We start from the raw sequence: 19,132 nt of genomic DNA, 5'->3' as shown, positions 1-19,132 counted from the left end.
GTATGAAGCTTCAATGAAAAAAGAGTCACCACTAAATTTGTTTTTCTCATGATTGAACTATGGTTTACGAAATACTCAAAGTATGTGCAGAAATGGCAAATTATTGTAATGTAGCAGTACCTGAACATGGACTGCTTTACAGTTAAGTCACTTTAAAGTTTTATTTTATGTTATGTTCTTAAAATGTAGAGATGGAAAGTTAAGATGATGCAGTAAGTAGTGTTAAAGCTTCATAGTACGGTTCCTAGACCTTTATTTGCATCATGCCTGAGGTATCCTCTGTGTAGCACTTGGATGTTCTTCCTCTGCTGCTTTTTGATCTTTTAGGATGACTCTAGTTTTAAAAATCAAAACAGAATGTGGTAGACTTAAAATGTATTATATATAAAGAAGGCAGTGTGGAATAAACTGCTAATCTAATTAACTATACGATGATAATGCAGTCAATTTCTCTGCATTGCACACCTCACTACCTACTCTTTTACCATCATATTTACTACTGTATTGATTTTTCAAAAGGTATTTTTATGATACTTGACCATTTTAATCTGCAGTGTTTATCAAGAAAATATGTGTGTCATCTTTTAGAACTATGTTAAAGGGGTGGCATGGGTTAGTATGTTAGATGAATAGCATTTCTGATATTCCACATAAATGTCTACTTTTAATTAAACAGCAGAAATATTAATTGATTATATTTAGAAACCATTCTCAGATAACCTGTGTCTTTTATAAAGTGTCCATGCATCTAAACAGTCAGAGTGTTGGGAATCAAATAAGTTACATGAAGCTTTGAGACACAAGCATAAACCAGTGGGCAACTTTTTATGACGTATGGAATATCTTTATCATAAAAAATGTTTTGCTGAGACCAGCCACTTGATTACATGCACCTATACCTGTGCCAAGTGAACTTGGGTCCTGAGCTGCAACACTAACATTGCTTGATTAGAAATCCTCATGAATACCTCAGGGTGTTTTACAGGTGGGCTTACTGGTTTAGGAAGTGGAGTTCTGAGGGTGCAGGAGCACACCCTAACTCGTATGACATGCCATTCTTTTCTTGTAACTGCATAGTTACCTTGCATTCCCATCTTCCCATTCCCAGTATCACTGAGTGTCTCAGTAGCTGGCATGGTTGTCTCACAGCTTTAGTGATCTAGATCACTGTATGTGTGGAGATTGCACATCACTTACATGATATTTCTCCCATATTTCAAAAAGAAGGATCTTACATTAATTGAGAACTCTAAACTGACCTGGTCTGTGTGCGTGATAATCTGGCATCCAGTTCATGGCTGGTTTCATATCTACACACAAGCTTCATTTTCATGTCATCTTCAAATGACAAAAAAAAAAACAGGTTGAGGAAACTGACTGATGGATTCACTGTATATTTTTGTATCTTTTCTTTTATCCTTTATTGTGAATGCCTTGGTTGTTTTTGAAACTATCTCCTCTCACAGCTTTAATGGGAATAGTGTATTGAACTAGTCCATTGCCCTTAGACTTGCACTATTAATTAAATTTTGTGCTATAATTACATTTAGCAGTCCTGCTTATAAAAAAACCAGCAATATTGAATAGCTGAATAGTTTGTATACAACTGGTATACAGCTGGCCAAATCTTTGTTGGAAGTAAAACAGCAGCATGTGCTATTTACTAATCCATGCAAAGCAGTGAATGTAAGCTATATAAATAACTTCTTACGTATGGATCATCCACTCCCTAGTGCCATATCTTAGTTAGCCCTTCCATGGTGCTGTCATTTGATTCATTCTTAGAGGATTCCAGCTTGTCCTGCACAACTTTTAGCTGTCTTCCCTAAAGGTCATAAACAGCATGAACAGCACAAGTTTGAAGACATAAAAAATAAATAGAAATTAATTCAAAAGTCACCATGGTAAAATGCCAACTTAAAATCACAACTAGAAGAAGTGTTCACCTGCGAATAGCAAACTATACAGCCAGAGATGTGTATGTTCGACTGTTAGGTCATGGACCAAAGATTTCCGGAAAAGGTAAATGCTTTCCTATTTTTGTTTTCTATGCTGTGTCAGTTTTATCATTTTAAATTCAAAATATGCTACAATATTACACATCAATATTACTGAATTAAAACAGGTATAATTGACTAGTAATACATTTTCTGAAATGCACACCCACTTAATCATTAACCAAATATATATTATAATGTATTATATCAATGAAACATTGCATGAACGGTGATTTGTCTGTTTTAACTCATGGCAAGAGAGCTTTTGAAATAGAATTTTTTTCTCTTTATTAGTGTTATATAAGTAAATTGAATTTTATTGCTATGAAAAACATGATTTAAAGACACAAAGAACATTTCAGAGGCTTTTGACAAAAATAATCATAGTTTATGACTTAGTATCATTTTTCTGAGATCCATTTTTAACAATATATTAATAAAGTCTGTGTCGCAGTATAGAATTCTGAAAACCTCAGGCACCAAATTGGTCATGCTTTTATGGCAATGCAGGTTATTCTGCAGCAACTAAACCCAAAGCAATGGGTTCAGAGTTTTAACAGTAAGCAGAATGTACCATAAGCAGCTGAGGCTCACTTATTGCCTGACTGCTACTGTTCCATTTTTCCAGTATGTAACTTGTTGCATTGCACATTGCATATTTTCTATGTTGTTCTTTTTATACTTTTGTAGTTTTCCTTTGTGATTCTTTGTAAGACTGCTGTCTTCCTTTATATTTATTTCATGAAATTTTTATTGCTACTGAAAGACCAGTTCTAATGTATTGGTTACATATGGGGCACAGTGCAACTGCTTTAGCACCTTCAGAGACTGGCTTAATTTCTAAGGCTAGTTAGTATTTTTCCCGTGTTGTCAGGGAATTTACCCAAGTTAGACTGGCTTTCTTCCCACATCTCACAGACATGTTGGTTAGGCTGACTGGCATCTGTAAATTGTTCTGGTTTAAGTTTGCAATGTAGTGTATTGATATACCATTCATTACTGGTTTCTGTGTCTATGTTTTAGTCTGATAGAAGATGACTAGATAGATGAATGGTACATGAAACTATCAAAACTCTCTGTAGAAAGAAAGCATTGGAAATACTGTAAATAAATGTTCAGTTACATTATGTTGATATTGATGAATGTTTTAACCAGTTTTGTTGTTACACTTAACTCTTGAAGTCAGAAAATAGAATACATTAAAAATATTTCATATTTGATATCTCTTGTCCAACATGTACCTTTGGTGATCCTCCTACACTATTCCTCAGTATCCCTGTGTGTCTCAGCTTCTCTTGGCCTGCACTTTTTCTCTTAATTGCATTCCCATAAAGCTTCTGAAGACTCTGTCATTCTGGGCCACACTGCTCAACTTGTGTACACTTTTTGACTGCCACCAATGGTAGATTGTACCCCATTAACTGCTGTGAAGACATTTGTATTCTTGCAAGTAATTCCAGTCTTTGAAAGTGACTCGGGTTATGCATTATTAGTATTTAGCAACCCAGTTTTGCTTGGTATGTTGTTCGCTTTGTAGACATGCAAATACTCCATTTTAGCCTTTTTGTTTTTGTAAAAATCAAAAAAAAAATAAAATTGGGACAATCAGGAATCGAACTTTGGACTCCTTGATTATCGTGTCATTGTCCCTACCTCTAAGCTACCAAAGCCAAACTGACCAATCAAATTGCTCAGATGGACTGAACAAACTTACACATATACACACAAACACACACCTCCCCACCATCCCCCCACCCCCCAACCACACAAACACACGCACGCACACACACGGAGATTAGTATTGATGGTTGAAATTTTAAGTTCACAGACCATGCAGTCTTTTATTTAGTGTCATTATTTTGTCCATGTTATTTGTCTTGTGTTAAGAATTATTTCTGGTGCAGTGCACTTCCACAAGACTTTGGTTCAAATATGAGCCCAGGAATGTATTATACACATATTGCATTATTCCTGTATCCTTTTGGATTTTTCCCAAGTGCTCTTTTTCCTCAATTAATTTTGTATGGAGTGTGTGTGTGCAAGTGCTCCCCACAATGGATAATCCTGTCTTATGATACATGAACTTATTAATTAGAAGATGGATGGACAGAAGGACTGTTTTATCATTGAGGTTGGTTATGTATTTTTAAACTGATTTTATACATCTTGCTGTTAAAGTAAATTCACTTCTTGGGATGGTACCGTGAATTGGAATGAATACGTTTAACATGGTCTGAAAAAGATTTCCATTAACAGTTACAGTAATGATGGAACACAGACTGTCATTATTCAGAAAGCACACCATATATTAAAGCTTCTGTACGAGGCATATAAGGATTTAACTCTGGATAGCTTTTATAACTAAATGGATAAGTCATTTCATTTTTTGATAATGTTTTAAGAATTTTCATTAACACTCTTACTATTTACACTAAACAGAATGTCTATTGTTTTTCCCCTCTCACTGTTACTGTAGAGTTCCAGCCTTACTTGCCTGTTTCTGTCAAAGTCCTTAAGACTCAAGCTTAGTTTAGAGCTGAATTGTTTTCATGAGGAGTATTCCCATGTTGGCATACATATTCAGTGTAGTTAGCACAAACTACAGTCCACAAATACGCTTTCAGGTTGTTTGCAGAGTTTCATTGTTGCTTTCTTTGTTTGTACATTGTCAGTTACTCATTTTGATTTGTTCTTATTTACTATTTTTGGTATTTTATTAATTGATTCATATATTTATTTATTCATTTAAACTGTTGTTTTTCTTTTTCTTTTTTTGCAAATTTTTCGTTAAAACCTTGTAACTTTAAGCTAAATGACTTCTGTGAAAATGTGCTATAGAAGTATGTGTTGTTGGTGGTGGTGGTGTTTTCACTCCCTTGTGCATTTCTATCCTTGCACCAATTACAGCAATAGTAGCATCCAACACAAAATACTGAATTTTAATTGATTGAAAAAATAGGTGGAAGTTCTTATGTAAGCAAAATGTATTTTATATTGCACCTTTCTGTAGTGAAGAATATCCCAGGGCACTTGTAAGATTATATACCACAGTTGTTTCTCTATCCATCCATCCATCTTCGGCAGCTTATCTGGATTCAGGTCACAGGGGCAGCAGTGTAATCAGTGATGCTCAGATATCAATTTCCCCTGCCACCTCCTCCAATCCTTCTGAGTGGATACCAAGGCATTCCCATGCCAGCCAAGAAATATAATCTCTCTAGTGTGTCCTGGGTCTTCTTCAAGGTCTCCTCCTGGTTGGACTTGTCCAAAACACCACCCAAGGAAAGTATCCAGGAGGCATCATTTGCGGTTACCTCAACTGGCTCCTTTCAATGCAGACTGATCTACTTTGAGCTTCTCCCGAATGTCTGTGCTTCTCACCCTATCTCTAAAGCTGAATACCACTTGTATCCACAGTCTAGTTCTCTCGGTCACTACCCAAAGCTCTTGACTATTGGTGAATGTTGGTGAAGGTAGGAATGTATATCAACTGGTAAAATAAGAGCTTCACCGTTCAGCTCAGCTGATGGGGATGGTGGCCCTCATCTTTAAAAAGGGGACTGGAAGTTGTGTTCCAACTTTAGGGGGAATCACATTCCTGAGCCTCCCTGGGAAGGCCTATGCCAGGAATCTGGAAAGAGAGATTCTGCATTTGATCAAGCCTTAGATTCAGGAAGAAGAATGCAGATTCCGTCCCTAGCTCGGAACACTGGTCCAGCGTTTTACCCTTAGGAGGATTCTGGATGGTTCATGGGAGTATGCCCAACCAGTCTACAGGATTATGTGGTACCAGGCCAGCTGTTGTGGGATATTTGGTCCCAGTAAAACCAGAGCGAAAGCTTGTTTTGCATTGCCAACAGTATGTCAGACTCATAGGACTCAGCCAGGGCTAATCTTTGTCAATTTGTTTGAACAGAATTTCTAGGCGGAGCCAAGAAGTGGAGGGTGTCCAGTTTGGTGGTCTGAGGATCACATCTTTGCTTTTTGCTGGACGATGTGGCTCTGTTGTCTTCATTGAGCTGTGACCCTAGACATGCATTAGGGCTGTTTGCGGCTGTGATGAGGCTCAGCACCTTCATGTTCATGGTTCTCATCTAGAAAATGGTGGAGTGCCCTCTCCAGGTTGGGGATGAGGTGCTGCCTCAAGTGAAGGAGTTTAAGAGTCTTGGGATTTTGTTCATGAGTGAAGAAAGTAAACAGCACAAGACCACAGTTGTTTTTATATGTACTTTTTGAGTGTGCGGTTTTCTCTTTGTGGTCCTGTTACAGGCATATTGCAAAGATGTGTCCAACATTTAAGTAGCAACTTGAGATTGCAGTAATATGAATAAGTTAGGGTGTGTCTTATGATGAACTGGTATCCCAGCCATATTTGGTTCCTGTCTCTTGCCGGAATAAACATTATGTCCCTTCATTCCTGCATTAAAATCAAGTGTGTAAAATTAAGGGATGGGCAGCCTGAGGTACACTCATATATGTTATACCTAAAGAAGAATGAATTAATTGTACCTAATTAAGCTAGACTGCTGACTTCATGTGGTAGACTTTACTTCATTCTTATTTTTAGTTCATGCTTACTATGTTTGTGCTCATTCACAGAGTTCATAATACAGAATGAACAGATAGTCTTTTTTGGTGTTAAATGTTTTAACAAGTAAAGAAAATAATTAAAATATGAAGAGCCTGGTTATGATTATAGAACCAAAATGCCATCCAGTGCATATTTTGGGAAGATCTAGTCATTGTTTTAGCATTGTTCTGCCTCTCAGCGTTTATAAATGTGGCACTTCTGTCTGATGAGCTCAGTCCTCAAGCAACAGTTGGCTTTCCCGGGGTCAGATGTAAAACCTGAACTTTCAGATGGATTGCTTGCACATCTGCTCACAATACAGACCTGTTTTTCATAGGCCAAGAGGCAGACTGACATGCTGTTTGAAATGACGAACAGCAATGCTACAAAAATAGGCTTTGGCTCTCCACTACAAAGAATTGAAAAGAGTGGATGCACAAAATGGATTTCAGTCTGCTATGTATACATAGGTTCTGTTGTCACTGGCATACCTTTAAAAAAAAAAAAAGCTTAAAGTTAAAAATACGATCTTATAATGTTTTGATGTGTAGTCATCAAAACTAAACTGTACGTTGAGCTCTTTCTTTTTGAAAACAGACAGAAAACTTATATTCATTAAAATATGAAAGGCTAGCTTCTTTGTATAACATAACAGCCTGATCACTTTTAAGCTGGGGTAGTTGATTCTGCTTACTGCCCACAATGTCAGTGCTTTTCTGTCTACTGTGAAGTGGTGAAGCACTTTCTGATTCACCTAAAACCGTATCTGGACGTTGGAAAATAGCCCTAACATAAGTGTGGAGTGCTTCATCAATTTATCCAGGTTTTATGCTCCATTTTTAGAAGGCACGTGAATGTAGTAGCTAAGGAAGTACACTTTAAGCAAAAAGAAAACAGGCTTGTTTCCTGTCTCTGAACTACTCTCTGACCCTAAACAAATCTCTCAAAATAGGACTGCTTCAGCTATAAAAGGAAGTATGAACATATGTACTGTGTATCTGTACTTGTTACATGCCTTGAATTAGCATTTGCTATAAAATGCACTATATAAAACAAAGGTTGTTTTTCTCCAGAGCTGTGATTGGTCAGAACATCCTGATAGCATTGTACACAACACATAAACCAAACTGCCACTCTATTACAGGACTCATGACACATCTCAATGCTATAAATCAATTCAAATTGGTTACAGCATATTTTAACAATGTATAATTAAAACACAAAATTAATCTATTGATCCAGTTTTAGAACTATGAATGGTATTTGTATGGGGCTGGTCAGGCTAGCCTTCATTCTTTTCAGCATCAAATTCTCACTCTCTTTTGGTTTCATCCAGTGTTCCAAAATTCCAAATGTGAACATTGTGGATACTCATCTCCCTCATGCCTGGTTCCAGGGTCAATCCCTAATCCTGGAAAACAGTCTCTTAATATTTTATGTAACTTTCATGTTAATTTGTACATAGTTACTGTTATATTTGTCTTGTCTGTTACGTTAGTACCTGTTTTCCAAGGAGAACCTTACCAAAACACCAAAGTTTTCCACAAAATATCTTCACCACTGATGTTATGTTCTTTGCATTTGAAATGATGGGAGTCTTAGAACATGACTTTACTAGCATTATGAGGGGTTTTCTGACTATGCATTTTGCATTGGAAGAAGCTTTTTTATTCAATCAAAGCCAACTGAATAATGGCCACTCACGTTACTGAAGTAGTGTATTTGTGTCTTAAATTTATCTCATATGTATTTATTTATCAGGCCTTTTTGAGAATGTTTATTATATTTTGTTTAACTACAAAGCGTTTCTTTTATGTCTTATTAGGTTTGCTGGCACTGCGGGACACCATGCACCTCACCCCACATAAACGGACTCCATCGGAAACAGACCCTGGAGAGGAGCCAGAAAGCATATCTCCAGAGGTATGTGTTGAAGACAAACAGGAAGAGGAGGAAGATGAAGCCCTTACAATCTCTGAGCTCATGTACAACCCTTGTTCAAGTGTCATGCCCACACCAGTAGAAGATGGAGGCATTGATCTGCTTTTTGATAATCCGGTAAAGCCAGGAAAGGACATGGATCCTGATAGGGATTCATTTGAAGAATTGGATGCGGACGAGAGAGCATTCTTAGTTGCAGAGGAGGAAGAAATGCAAGAGGTAAGATGGTTGCTGGGCCAAAGTTATGAGCTTCTCACTGGCAACAAGCAATTGAACGCCTTTGTACGTAGCTTCATTCAGCTGTTGGCTGTGGGACTCGGACTGTTGTTGCTGGTTGTACCACTCCTCTTGGTACTTTTGGAATCAGACATTGATATTTCCTTCCTCCATGAGATTCGCCAGACTCCTGAATTTGAGCAATTCCATTATGAGTACTACTGCCCCCTCCGCCAGTGGGTGACTTGTAAAATAAGCTACATTCTGGAAACAATGGGAGCATCCTGAAGTTAATGACGGCAAAGGTCTTACCCTGACTAATGTTAAGCATCAAAAAGAGAGTTGCTTTCAATTACTTGCAAGGTTGTATTGATTGATAAATATTCGGTAGTGGCTTTACTATATCACAGAGCAGCTAGAATTTGTGTGATTAAATTCTAATGTGTATGGGTTATGAATGATACTGAATGAGTATCTATTGAGCCTACCAGTAGGTTTGGTAGATTTATTGTCAGCCTCATAATGACTGATATTTATGTTCATGCACATTAAAGGTGAATAAGAGTTTACAGGTCAGCTAATCATATGAAGATACTGGTTGCAGGATACAATATAAACTGAAAAATGTAGAAGTATGAGTAACATAGTGACAAGTGGGTTTGAAACCTTGGCCCGGTCACTGTGTAAGTAGAGTTTGCACTATCCTATCAAATCTCTGTGTTTTTCTATGGGTAGTCAAGGATTTTCTTACCCCAAGAATACACAAGTAACATTAATTGACATCTCTAAACTGGACCCTTATGAGTAAGTAAATGATGGACCCCTTCTAGCACCTGGCCAAGCACTGCTAGAAGGGGTTTCACAATTTTGAAAATGGATGAATGGATGGATTTACTGTATGAAGGTGATTCATTAACAAGTAAGTAGTCTATGAATAGCAATGCATAACACATCAATTAAAAATCTTGACATTGATACACAACAGGATTATTATTATTCATGCCTTGCTGATAATGCCTATTGTATCTACTGATACATTACTATAGGATTAATAAAGACTGACGAGTCTACTTGATGAGGTGACAACAATCAAACCGCATAGTCATAACGTGTATTTGCATGTTATCTAATGCAGCTCTAAAATGAATACTGTCTAAGGATTGCAAAAAGGATCAGGCTCTGTTGTTGTCAATATAGATTATAAAGTGCATTTATCTGTGTGGCTTATGATTTTATTTAATGTATTTAAAGTACTTTTTTCTAATAAGGGTATATAAAGGACAGTCGGCATGTAGCAAAACATCCTTTTATTCAGTATTGTTTTATTGGTAAATTCAGAAATACAAGATATTATTTATTGTTTTGCTTTTCTTTTAATAGTATTTTGTGCATAGTTTGTATTATCAAAAACTGTGAAGATCAATAGACTGTGAGAGTGTAAAACACCTTAATAAACTCAATGGAATTGAAAACACAGGTATCCTCCAGAGCCAACCCATACAAACGTTTGTTACAATTGAGTGGATCAATAATCAGTTAATTGCTTCTTTATCCCTAATTTAACTTGGTTTGATGAGAGTAAAAGGAAAGTGAAAAAAGTGCCCAAAGGTCAGCTCACCAAGAGTTTATTTTTTTTCTTTTTATCAAATTTTAAACACTAAACAAGAACATGTATTTTGGATGGAAACTAAATAGTTCTTCACAAAACAGCACTAACCTGAATTTAATAATGTTCTAGATAATTCACTTCATCTTGGTTGCAGGTCTTTTTTTTAGATGATCACATCAGCTACAAGCTGTGGAGGGTATAGCAGACACCCCTTTTCCCAGCTTGTTATGTGTATGTTTTGGACAACGATAAGCGTTGCTATCAAACGTCCTAATGATGTTTGTTATGGACTGTGGGAGAAGGGAGGTATTGCAATAAGTACAAGCTGCACTATAACATATAAAGTTTTGAATGCTATGATGAAAAGTTTCCACTCACAATTTTTCAACTCTGTCTCATTTTTTTGTACTGAAAGCCTTCAATGAAGAGTTTATTCTTCTTCTGGCTGTGTTTACATAGGTTTAGTCTGATAACTCTTATATCCTTACACAATCCCAAGGTACACTTTATGTTTACTTCTGACTCAAAATTTTCATGGTGCAAAGGCATATGCATGAGTGTATCTTGCAATGACCTTGTAACCCCATCCAGGGTGATTTCCTGCCTTAATGCAGTCGTGGCCAGGAGAGTCTAGTTGGATATATGTAAATGTACTTCATAATATAATTATTTATAATGTACATTTTCCTTGTTATTGTAAAACTCCCTTTATATAGAGACCAATGTATTAAAGTGATGGGTTAATACTTATTATTCAAAATAACTGTACTGTTCAAAACTGTTCCCCCCATATTATACAAAACAAGCTTGCACTGTTTTTGAAAGCAACACTCAATTTAAAACCGTAACCATGGCCTATACAAGCAACTTTGTTTATGCTCTTTTTAATGTTTTGTATATTTTTATGTGATCAAGTATTTCAGGAATTTTTTTAGTCAAAACAGCCTACTTTAATTATTTCATGTACAGATTTGTTGCAAAAACTGGCAAGGAGAATTATGATCATTTTTAATGTTTGGTAAATTTTACAGGACTTGTATAGGGAATGCTATAAATTTGATAGTAGATGAAAAATTCATGCAAGTAGAATGAGTTATTTTTTTAACTGAATAAAATGCAATCTGAAAATAACTGCCATTAGAGAGGAAAAGTAAAATATACATCTAGAAGAACATAGCACAATCATAATGATTGAGATGAAAACAGATTTGTTCAATTTAAGCATACCTGTAGTTTGTGAGAAATACACATTAAACAAGTATTTAATTTAAAAATGTAGACATGTTTAAAACTATGTGTTGGTAAGTTGCTGTTATGTTTTTGATCTAACTGACTGTTTTTTTATCTGTACTGAGCACAGAGTCTCTGTACTAAAAATTGTTATCTGGTTTCAGAATGAAGGCTTTTCATCTTTGGGTCATCATTGATATTTCTGGTTATAGTAAAATATGCCAGAATGTGACTCAAAAGTTGTATGTAGGCTATGGGGAACAGGCATACAACAGGAGGAGCCTGATGCAACCAACACCAGTGTGGAATTAATTGTGATCTAATAATCTTTGTTCCTGAAGCTACTTTAATTACATCATAATTCATTTAATAGGCACATTCAGGCTAATATTACAGTAACACAGATCAAATCATTAAAAAAAGATTTTTACATTTTTTTTTGTCAGTTAAATATTGTAAAATGTACATTATATTTGAATCAAATTATTTTCAGATAAAATTGTCAATATTCTGTTTGAATGCCAGTAATTCTGAAGGGTAACATCTAAAACAAACCAAATATCACATCTTCATCAGCATACTACCATCCAAAGGGGTAAATGAATTCATAAACTTTGGGCTATACAAAATATTAATTACAATGAATAGTGCTGGGTAGGGCTCACAGCTTCAGGGACTAGGGTTTTGATGTCTAGCCTTGTCACTGCCTGTTTGATTTTGCATGCTCACTTTGCGTTTGCTTGAATTTCATCACAAAACCCAAAGTTGTGTAGTCTAGATTGACTGTCGACTCTAAATAGGTCCACTGTGTGTGGTACATGAGCATGGCCTGCTATACCCATTGCTTGCTGATGGGTATATTCTAACTGTTTGTAAATCTGTACTGACATTGTAGGATTACCTAATAAAAGGATGAATGAATGAAGTATAGAAGTAAGCAACTAATCTAGCTATTGTTTCATACTGCCCTTCTTTGTGAGATGGCCATGCGGAGTGATTCTAGAGGGCAGTATTTGGGGTGATCCTTTATCATACACAAATTATCAGTCCATCTACCCATCTATTTTGTGAACCTATTCATGGTCAGGGTCAGATATCCCAGAAGAAATTAATGCAAGGCAAGAAGCAACCTGTATATAAAAACAAATACAACACAGACAGGTCCAAGGTGTAGTTTGTGAAGTAAAGATGTTCAGGCAAGAGCATGGGTCAGTCTCTGTTTTAACTGAATATCTTGTTTCTTTACTAGAAGAAGAAGATAAACTTTGGTTCAGCACATTTGGAGACTTCATTTATACATTTGCTTCATATGTTACGTACCATTCCATTGTTACATTTTGTCTTCCATATACAGTACCTTTTAAAACTTATTTTACATTTATGAAGTTCCATTTTCCTATGGTAACATCATTACATGCAGTCAGCATGATTTTACCATGGCAATATTTCATATATATATAATAATGTAGATACAACATTTCATTTATTATAAGATCTTAATAAAAGTGAACCTATATATACATTTCTAAATGTGCTGTAGTTAATTTCTTGTAGAACAACCAACATATTTAGCACTACCATTTACATCTAGTATAGGTGATAAGATGAAATAATAAAAGGAATATTCAATAGATCTCAAAATAAAGAAAAAACTGCAAAAAATGGCAAAAACACTAGTGCCATAAAAAAGAGAGCACACAAAAGGCAGAAATGGAGAGCATTACTCTTTCATCTGGGTTAAAAGAACAAGACTATGACAAAGTAGATGCTTAGTCAAAAGATAGAAGTCTGTAGACTTCACTGTATGAGTCAAGGACAACCAGGGAGAAAACATAGGAGGAAAGTGGCAGGGGACAAAGCTAAGTAGAACAGAAAAGACAGTGCAGACAAGCAGAGGATAGAAACAATATGGTCAGTGGCATTTAATTATTCATTGAATAAATAAGGCTAAAGATCTGTTTGGCTAATCGGGTCATGGGATGAAGCCACATAAGTCCTGTTAATGCTGGTACCTGTGGTACTGCTACTAGCAGTTCTGGTAAGGAAGGTTATGTGCAGAAAATACAATTGACACAGTGTTTAAAAAGGGAAGTGCCTGTCCTCTTAAACTATCCTCACTGCTAATGGGGTGAGTATATTGTAATCACTGCAGTTACAGCACATTTTGGAAGGGAGTGATGAAGTAGGGAAAAGAAAGTAGTGTATTACTCAGTGTAGAAGACCTCAACTACAGAGGTGGTTGTTCTAAGGTTTTAACGTATGTAAAAATGAGTTAACTACACTGCACAAAGGTCTGGACAATGGAAAAAGTTAAACTAACCTGAAGATGTTATAATAAAATGTAGCAAAATGATATGTAAGGTCAGCAGAACTAATACTCAAGTAAAGTAAAAGACAGCCAAAGAAGACCAGAGGGCCTCAGAAAGAAGCAAGCAGCACTAAACGAGGAAACATATTAGGTCAAAGACCAGACAACTACAAATACATACAGAAAAACACAATTTCTTAGTTGGATCAAATAGACCATAGAAGTTAGAGAAAAACCATACAAGTATGCAAAGAAAAAAGTCACAAACTTATCAGTTCAGTCTTCTCTGACTTTCTGTGTTACCTTGACCATTTCATTTATTGTGCTTGTGGTTGGATTGTAAAAAAATGGAAACATTTGTACTTTAAACAGTTTTCAGTATGAAAATGCACTATTTAACCTAAGGGCATTTTGATTAAGAAAGGTTTAAATACAAAAAGTCATCCAATCAGACCTAAACGAAAAAAGTTAAATGTTATAAAAAATAAAATACAATCAAGTAGAAGAGAGGAATGAGGTTGGTTTGCTCTACTACAGATTTTCCATTTAACTTTGTTTAGCTTCAATTCAGTACAGAATCAGGTGATTTTACATTTTTCACCACATGCTGGGATGTTGCCTCCTTTTTTGAGAAACTAGTGATTGCAATTTGAGAAAACATGCATGATCCTGGTAGGTACCACACTCAAAGAAACACCATGTCTCCTGCAGTCATTTGTTTTGTTCTCTTTACTTGTAGGTATTTCCCTATATTTTAGGATGCATCAGCATGTTTGATATGGATTTAAGGTGTTTATGGGTTGCATGTATACTGTAGTAGTGTGTATAATAGAATATGAAGACGTGAAAATTGAAGTTGGTACTGTATGGCACAAACAAGTTGAGAAGTGATGCTCTAGGTACCTTTAATAGACATTTTTTAACCTTTAAAAGCCCAACAGTTTTGGAAGTACATGATTGTTCCAGCCAACATGCATTAAAGGATCTTTTTACTTTGCATTTAGTCATAATATTCCACTCATATATTAATGTAATTTAATTAAATGTAAACATTCTATAGCATTGTGTGTGTTTTCTTAACACTTTTATTCAACAATACACATTTCTTAAATTGATATAAGACTTTAAATTACTGCACATATCCCAAATTGTTAAAGACTGTGCAAAAGTACACTGTGTACAATACATCACTGTAATCGATTATTAGTCCTTCTGTTTCAGTCATATACATGCAGTAAACTGCACAACCCTGCTTGGACTTGAAGTCGCCTTTCTAGAATGCATAATATGGTGAAATGTCAAGGAGCAACTAAAGCTACATTTAATTATGATCCAGTGTCACACCACTTTAAAAATATTGCTTTTGACAGTAAAAATATTCCTTTCTTTTGACCAGCAATATTTCTTCAATTGTTAAAGGTCAGTAAGTAGTAATTAAGTTTGAGCAAACAATTCATCCTTTAATGATACTCATGCATATGATGAGCCACATTATCACTTTTTGATTTATAAGGTTAAAATAAAAACTTTTTTAACATTTGGACAAAAGCATGTCAGAAAGAGACTCAAACTTAAAGCAAAACAACATAATGTAAGCTGCCTGATTTGTCTACTTACTGAACATTAGAGTTGAGAATATCATTTTAATCAGACCTTATCAGAAGTCAAAGAAAAGGCACTTAGCAACTGACATACAGTATGTAAAGCAAACATGTAAAAGGGTAACAAATTGATCAATACCTTTTGGTAGCAGTTAAGGACTTTACTTGTGCTTAGGCTTGGGATAGGTAAAGACTAGACAATTTTATTCAATGTGAAAAGTAAAAATCTGTACAGATAAAGTAAGCACTCTTTATTGTATTTTTACCTGTAACTGTTTGTTGTTATCTATTTGTAAAATTCTTATGCTCTTTATTCTCTGTTTGTAAACTCAACTCTGGGAGGATTTTCAAAATACAGTTGTTTATTATGGTCTGAAAAAAATGCTGGAACTCAAGCCTTATGAACTTTGTAAAGTGTATTTTGAATTAATGTTTATATGTCACCCTATGAAATGGATTGTTTTATATGTTAGTATTGCCACAATAAAAATCCATAAATTAAAATTAATGTATACTATTCTGGTTACAACACCTATTTCTTCTCTTCATGCTGTAATTTTAAATGACCATGTCTTGCATGATGGAAATTGTAATACTGATAAAATTGTTGCTCCGTCTTATTGTTACTTTACTGCCATATAATCAAAGTTTTGCAACTGCCATCTAGGGAATGGAGGCCAGAAAACGTGTCTGACAACTGTTCCATCTCCTTCTGGAACCTCTACAATATATTTTTCAGCTGAATATAACACAAAATTTCTTTTCCAGATTATGACACCAAGGAACGAGGTGCTGATTTGTCTTGTAAATATGCAGTGGATATTGTCTCTGTTTGTTTCAATTGTTTCTTTCTTTTCATGGCAATCCTGTCATGTTTTATACTCTTCTAGCCATCTTTATTGCTGAATCACTTTTAACCTGTCTTCATGCTGAACATATCACCTGCATTTTATAGTTTGCTGTTGTTACTGTATCGCAATTGCTCATTACAATGACTTACATTACACATGCACAGTCAAATGATACTACAGGACTGTTTGTCAACTGTATCAATGCTCTCGAAAAATGACACAGAATCAAAAAACAACCTTTTTTGAAAGTTGCCTATTTAAATTATTCAATCTTGATTTTATTTAATTTGTTTAGTGAATGATTCATCTGGATATTGGTGTCCTCTTTTGATATCACTTTTGTTTAGGTAGCCATTATAAGCAGAACTTAACAATCTGCATCTTGTAAAAAGTATTATAAAAGTAAATGTTAATTTTAATAATAATTTATTGTTGTTAATACCTTCGTTAATAAAATTACGCTAATAGCTGCTTTATAATGGGTACCTAAACTGAGTGTTTGATGTTTTCATTCATTACGTAGAGTATATTAGTTTGGCCATTGAATTATTGTTATGGTTAGCTGATTAGCTATATGTTGCATAACTGCATGCATGCATTCTTATAACACTTCTGACAAGAAAATGAAAAACAAGTCTATTAATAAGTAATATGTAGCAATTATAGAGCAAATAATTAATTCCTGTTTACCCAGAACAGTGGTGGCCTGCCACTGTTGAAAATGTGCAGATTGATGCCAGCACTGAAGAAGTTATTGGATCATACACAAAAATGCCTCCCAATTCTTCTGTATACTTCAGGTTTCTTGTGTATGCCTGCAATCACCAACAGTAATGGACATTTCAGATATGAATTTTTAAAATCTTACCCTCCATACATCTTATCCTCATCATATACAATTGCTCCTACTGCATTTCAAAATTTCTACAAGAAACAGTGAATGGCAATGACATCACATTGATGTCTCAGCTGGTAGCAACCCAGTTAAAACAATTTTCTGAATTGCTTTCCCTGTATCTACTTCTCAGCAGATCGCCTTTATTCACTATAAGAAGGTCGCTGCCATTCACTTATGGGGAAAATCTTCTGCAGTCTAACAGCTCAGCACAGTTCACCCAGACCTTTTCTTCATGAGGTACATTGCTTTTGGGGAATTTCCTTCCCAGAGCTTTATTATCATAGGTAAAATTACTTTCCCAGTGAGACCTATTTTACCACAAAGTTATACAAATGGCTATGCAAGGTTCTGTTTCTCCATATACTGTAACATTTCCAGACCTTTCCCCTATTTCATACTAGTCTAGTACCTCTACTACTCTTTACAATCCTCTTACAAACAGAATGTGTCCCAATAAGTGGGTTTGAAGGACAACTTCAAAAGTGGGGAATTAGGTATAACTGATAGCAATGTAATGTGTAACCCTAGATATAACTGCATATTAGGCATGTAAATGATAATCAATCATAGTGAATATAAAAAGGGCACTCAACAGGAATTTGGTGAGTCTGTCATCAAGAAATTAGTTGGTTAAATGTTTATTTCAAAAGGAACTATAAGAAACAGTTTTTAATGTTATTTGGTTTTATATTTAAAGGTTGATTACAAGAGATATCCATGGTTGATATCTCTCTATTATATTAAAAAATCTTGGGATGAGACGAGACTTTTCAGAGAGATAATTTCAAGTCCTGTGAGACGAGACTTTATGCCAAGAGATGAATTGAAAACCTAACAGGTCCAATCGGAGGTGGAAATAAAAGACAAACAGTAGAAGTAGAAAAGAAGAAGAGTAGAAGACAAAGTAGAATGTCATAAAGAGGTTCAGAAACGTTGGCGCGATACACATGCAGAGCAGGTTATAGAATTCTACTACTCTATTCTATTCTACATAATACTAAAATAGTAAAGTCTCAAAAATCTGATAGTAGAGATCACATTAGCGCTAACAAACAAAAATTATTACTATGTGAAATAACGGAACAGCGAAAAGAGATTGAATATATGGACATAGGTGATATGACAGAAGTATGTAGATATTGTTTGGTTTTAAAGCTACTACAAGTTTAATTTCAAAGAAACCACAATTTGGTAAGGGTTATATTTATGATGACGGAGAAGCGATGTAACATAGAATCAAAAGATTTAAACGGTCGGACGTATTAAAAAATCTACAGCCAATAGTGGATACAAATCCATACGTCAAAAAGTATCGCACTTTACACGAAATGTATCTGAAAAACACGGACAAAGAAGTGTTCTTGGATTTCTAGTGGCAGATACGGGAAATGACTAGCACGTAGAGCACGAATGGGGGTTGGCGAGCGAAGCAAGTAGGGGGCAGAGCCCCCTAGTATATCAATATAAAGTACATATGACACACATTATAATACTATAATTCTGACTGATAAAAATATGAGGTTGATTTAAAGGACTATTTCAAAATTAAGATTGTTAAATATAACTAATTTCTTCAAAGTCCACAGCCTAAAATGATTCAAAAGTGAATGGAAAGATTACTGGGATGGTGGGTTACAGTATATAACAAGCAGTTTGGAGTGTAAATTAAGAAAGCTCCTGCATAAGCTTGTGAAGTTTCATTAGGAATATTGTAAACAATGTTGGTTTCCATATTGTCAGAAGATCATAAATAACAGAGACAGAAAAAGTCAAGATAAGAGCTTTAAGACTAAATTTAGCACTGCAACAACTTAGCTGTCTGGAAAAATGACATGTTTTCTAAATAGGTTAACATAAAATAAGTGTTTTAAAGTATGTAGAGAAATAAAATTACTTTCAGAAACTTGTGAA

At 35.2% G+C, this 19,132-nt stretch overlaps 1 protein-coding gene across 1 annotated transcript in view; it reads left to right on the top strand.

Annotated features, from left to right (window-relative positions):
* The window catches only part of frmd3 (FERM domain containing 3), a 325,166-nt gene extending 309,163 nt beyond the window's left edge, over positions 1 to 16,003 (top strand). Inside the window, exon 14 of the mRNA XM_039750579.1 lies at positions 8,393 to 16,003. Coding sequence (XP_039606513.1) covers positions 8,393 to 9,012 — 620 coding nt within the window. The 3' untranslated portion in view covers positions 9,013 to 16,003. The remainder of the gene's footprint in view (positions 1 to 8,392) is intronic.
* Positions 16,004 to 19,132: the final 3,129 nt, after the last annotated feature.

The sequence above is a fragment of the Polypterus senegalus genome, chromosome 4, assembly GCF_016835505.1.
Source record: "Polypterus senegalus isolate Bchr_013 chromosome 4, ASM1683550v1, whole genome shotgun sequence".
Classification (NCBI taxonomy): domain Eukaryota; kingdom Metazoa; phylum Chordata; class Cladistia; order Polypteriformes; family Polypteridae; genus Polypterus; species Polypterus senegalus.
This window is presented reverse-complemented; position numbering and strand designations above follow the sequence as displayed.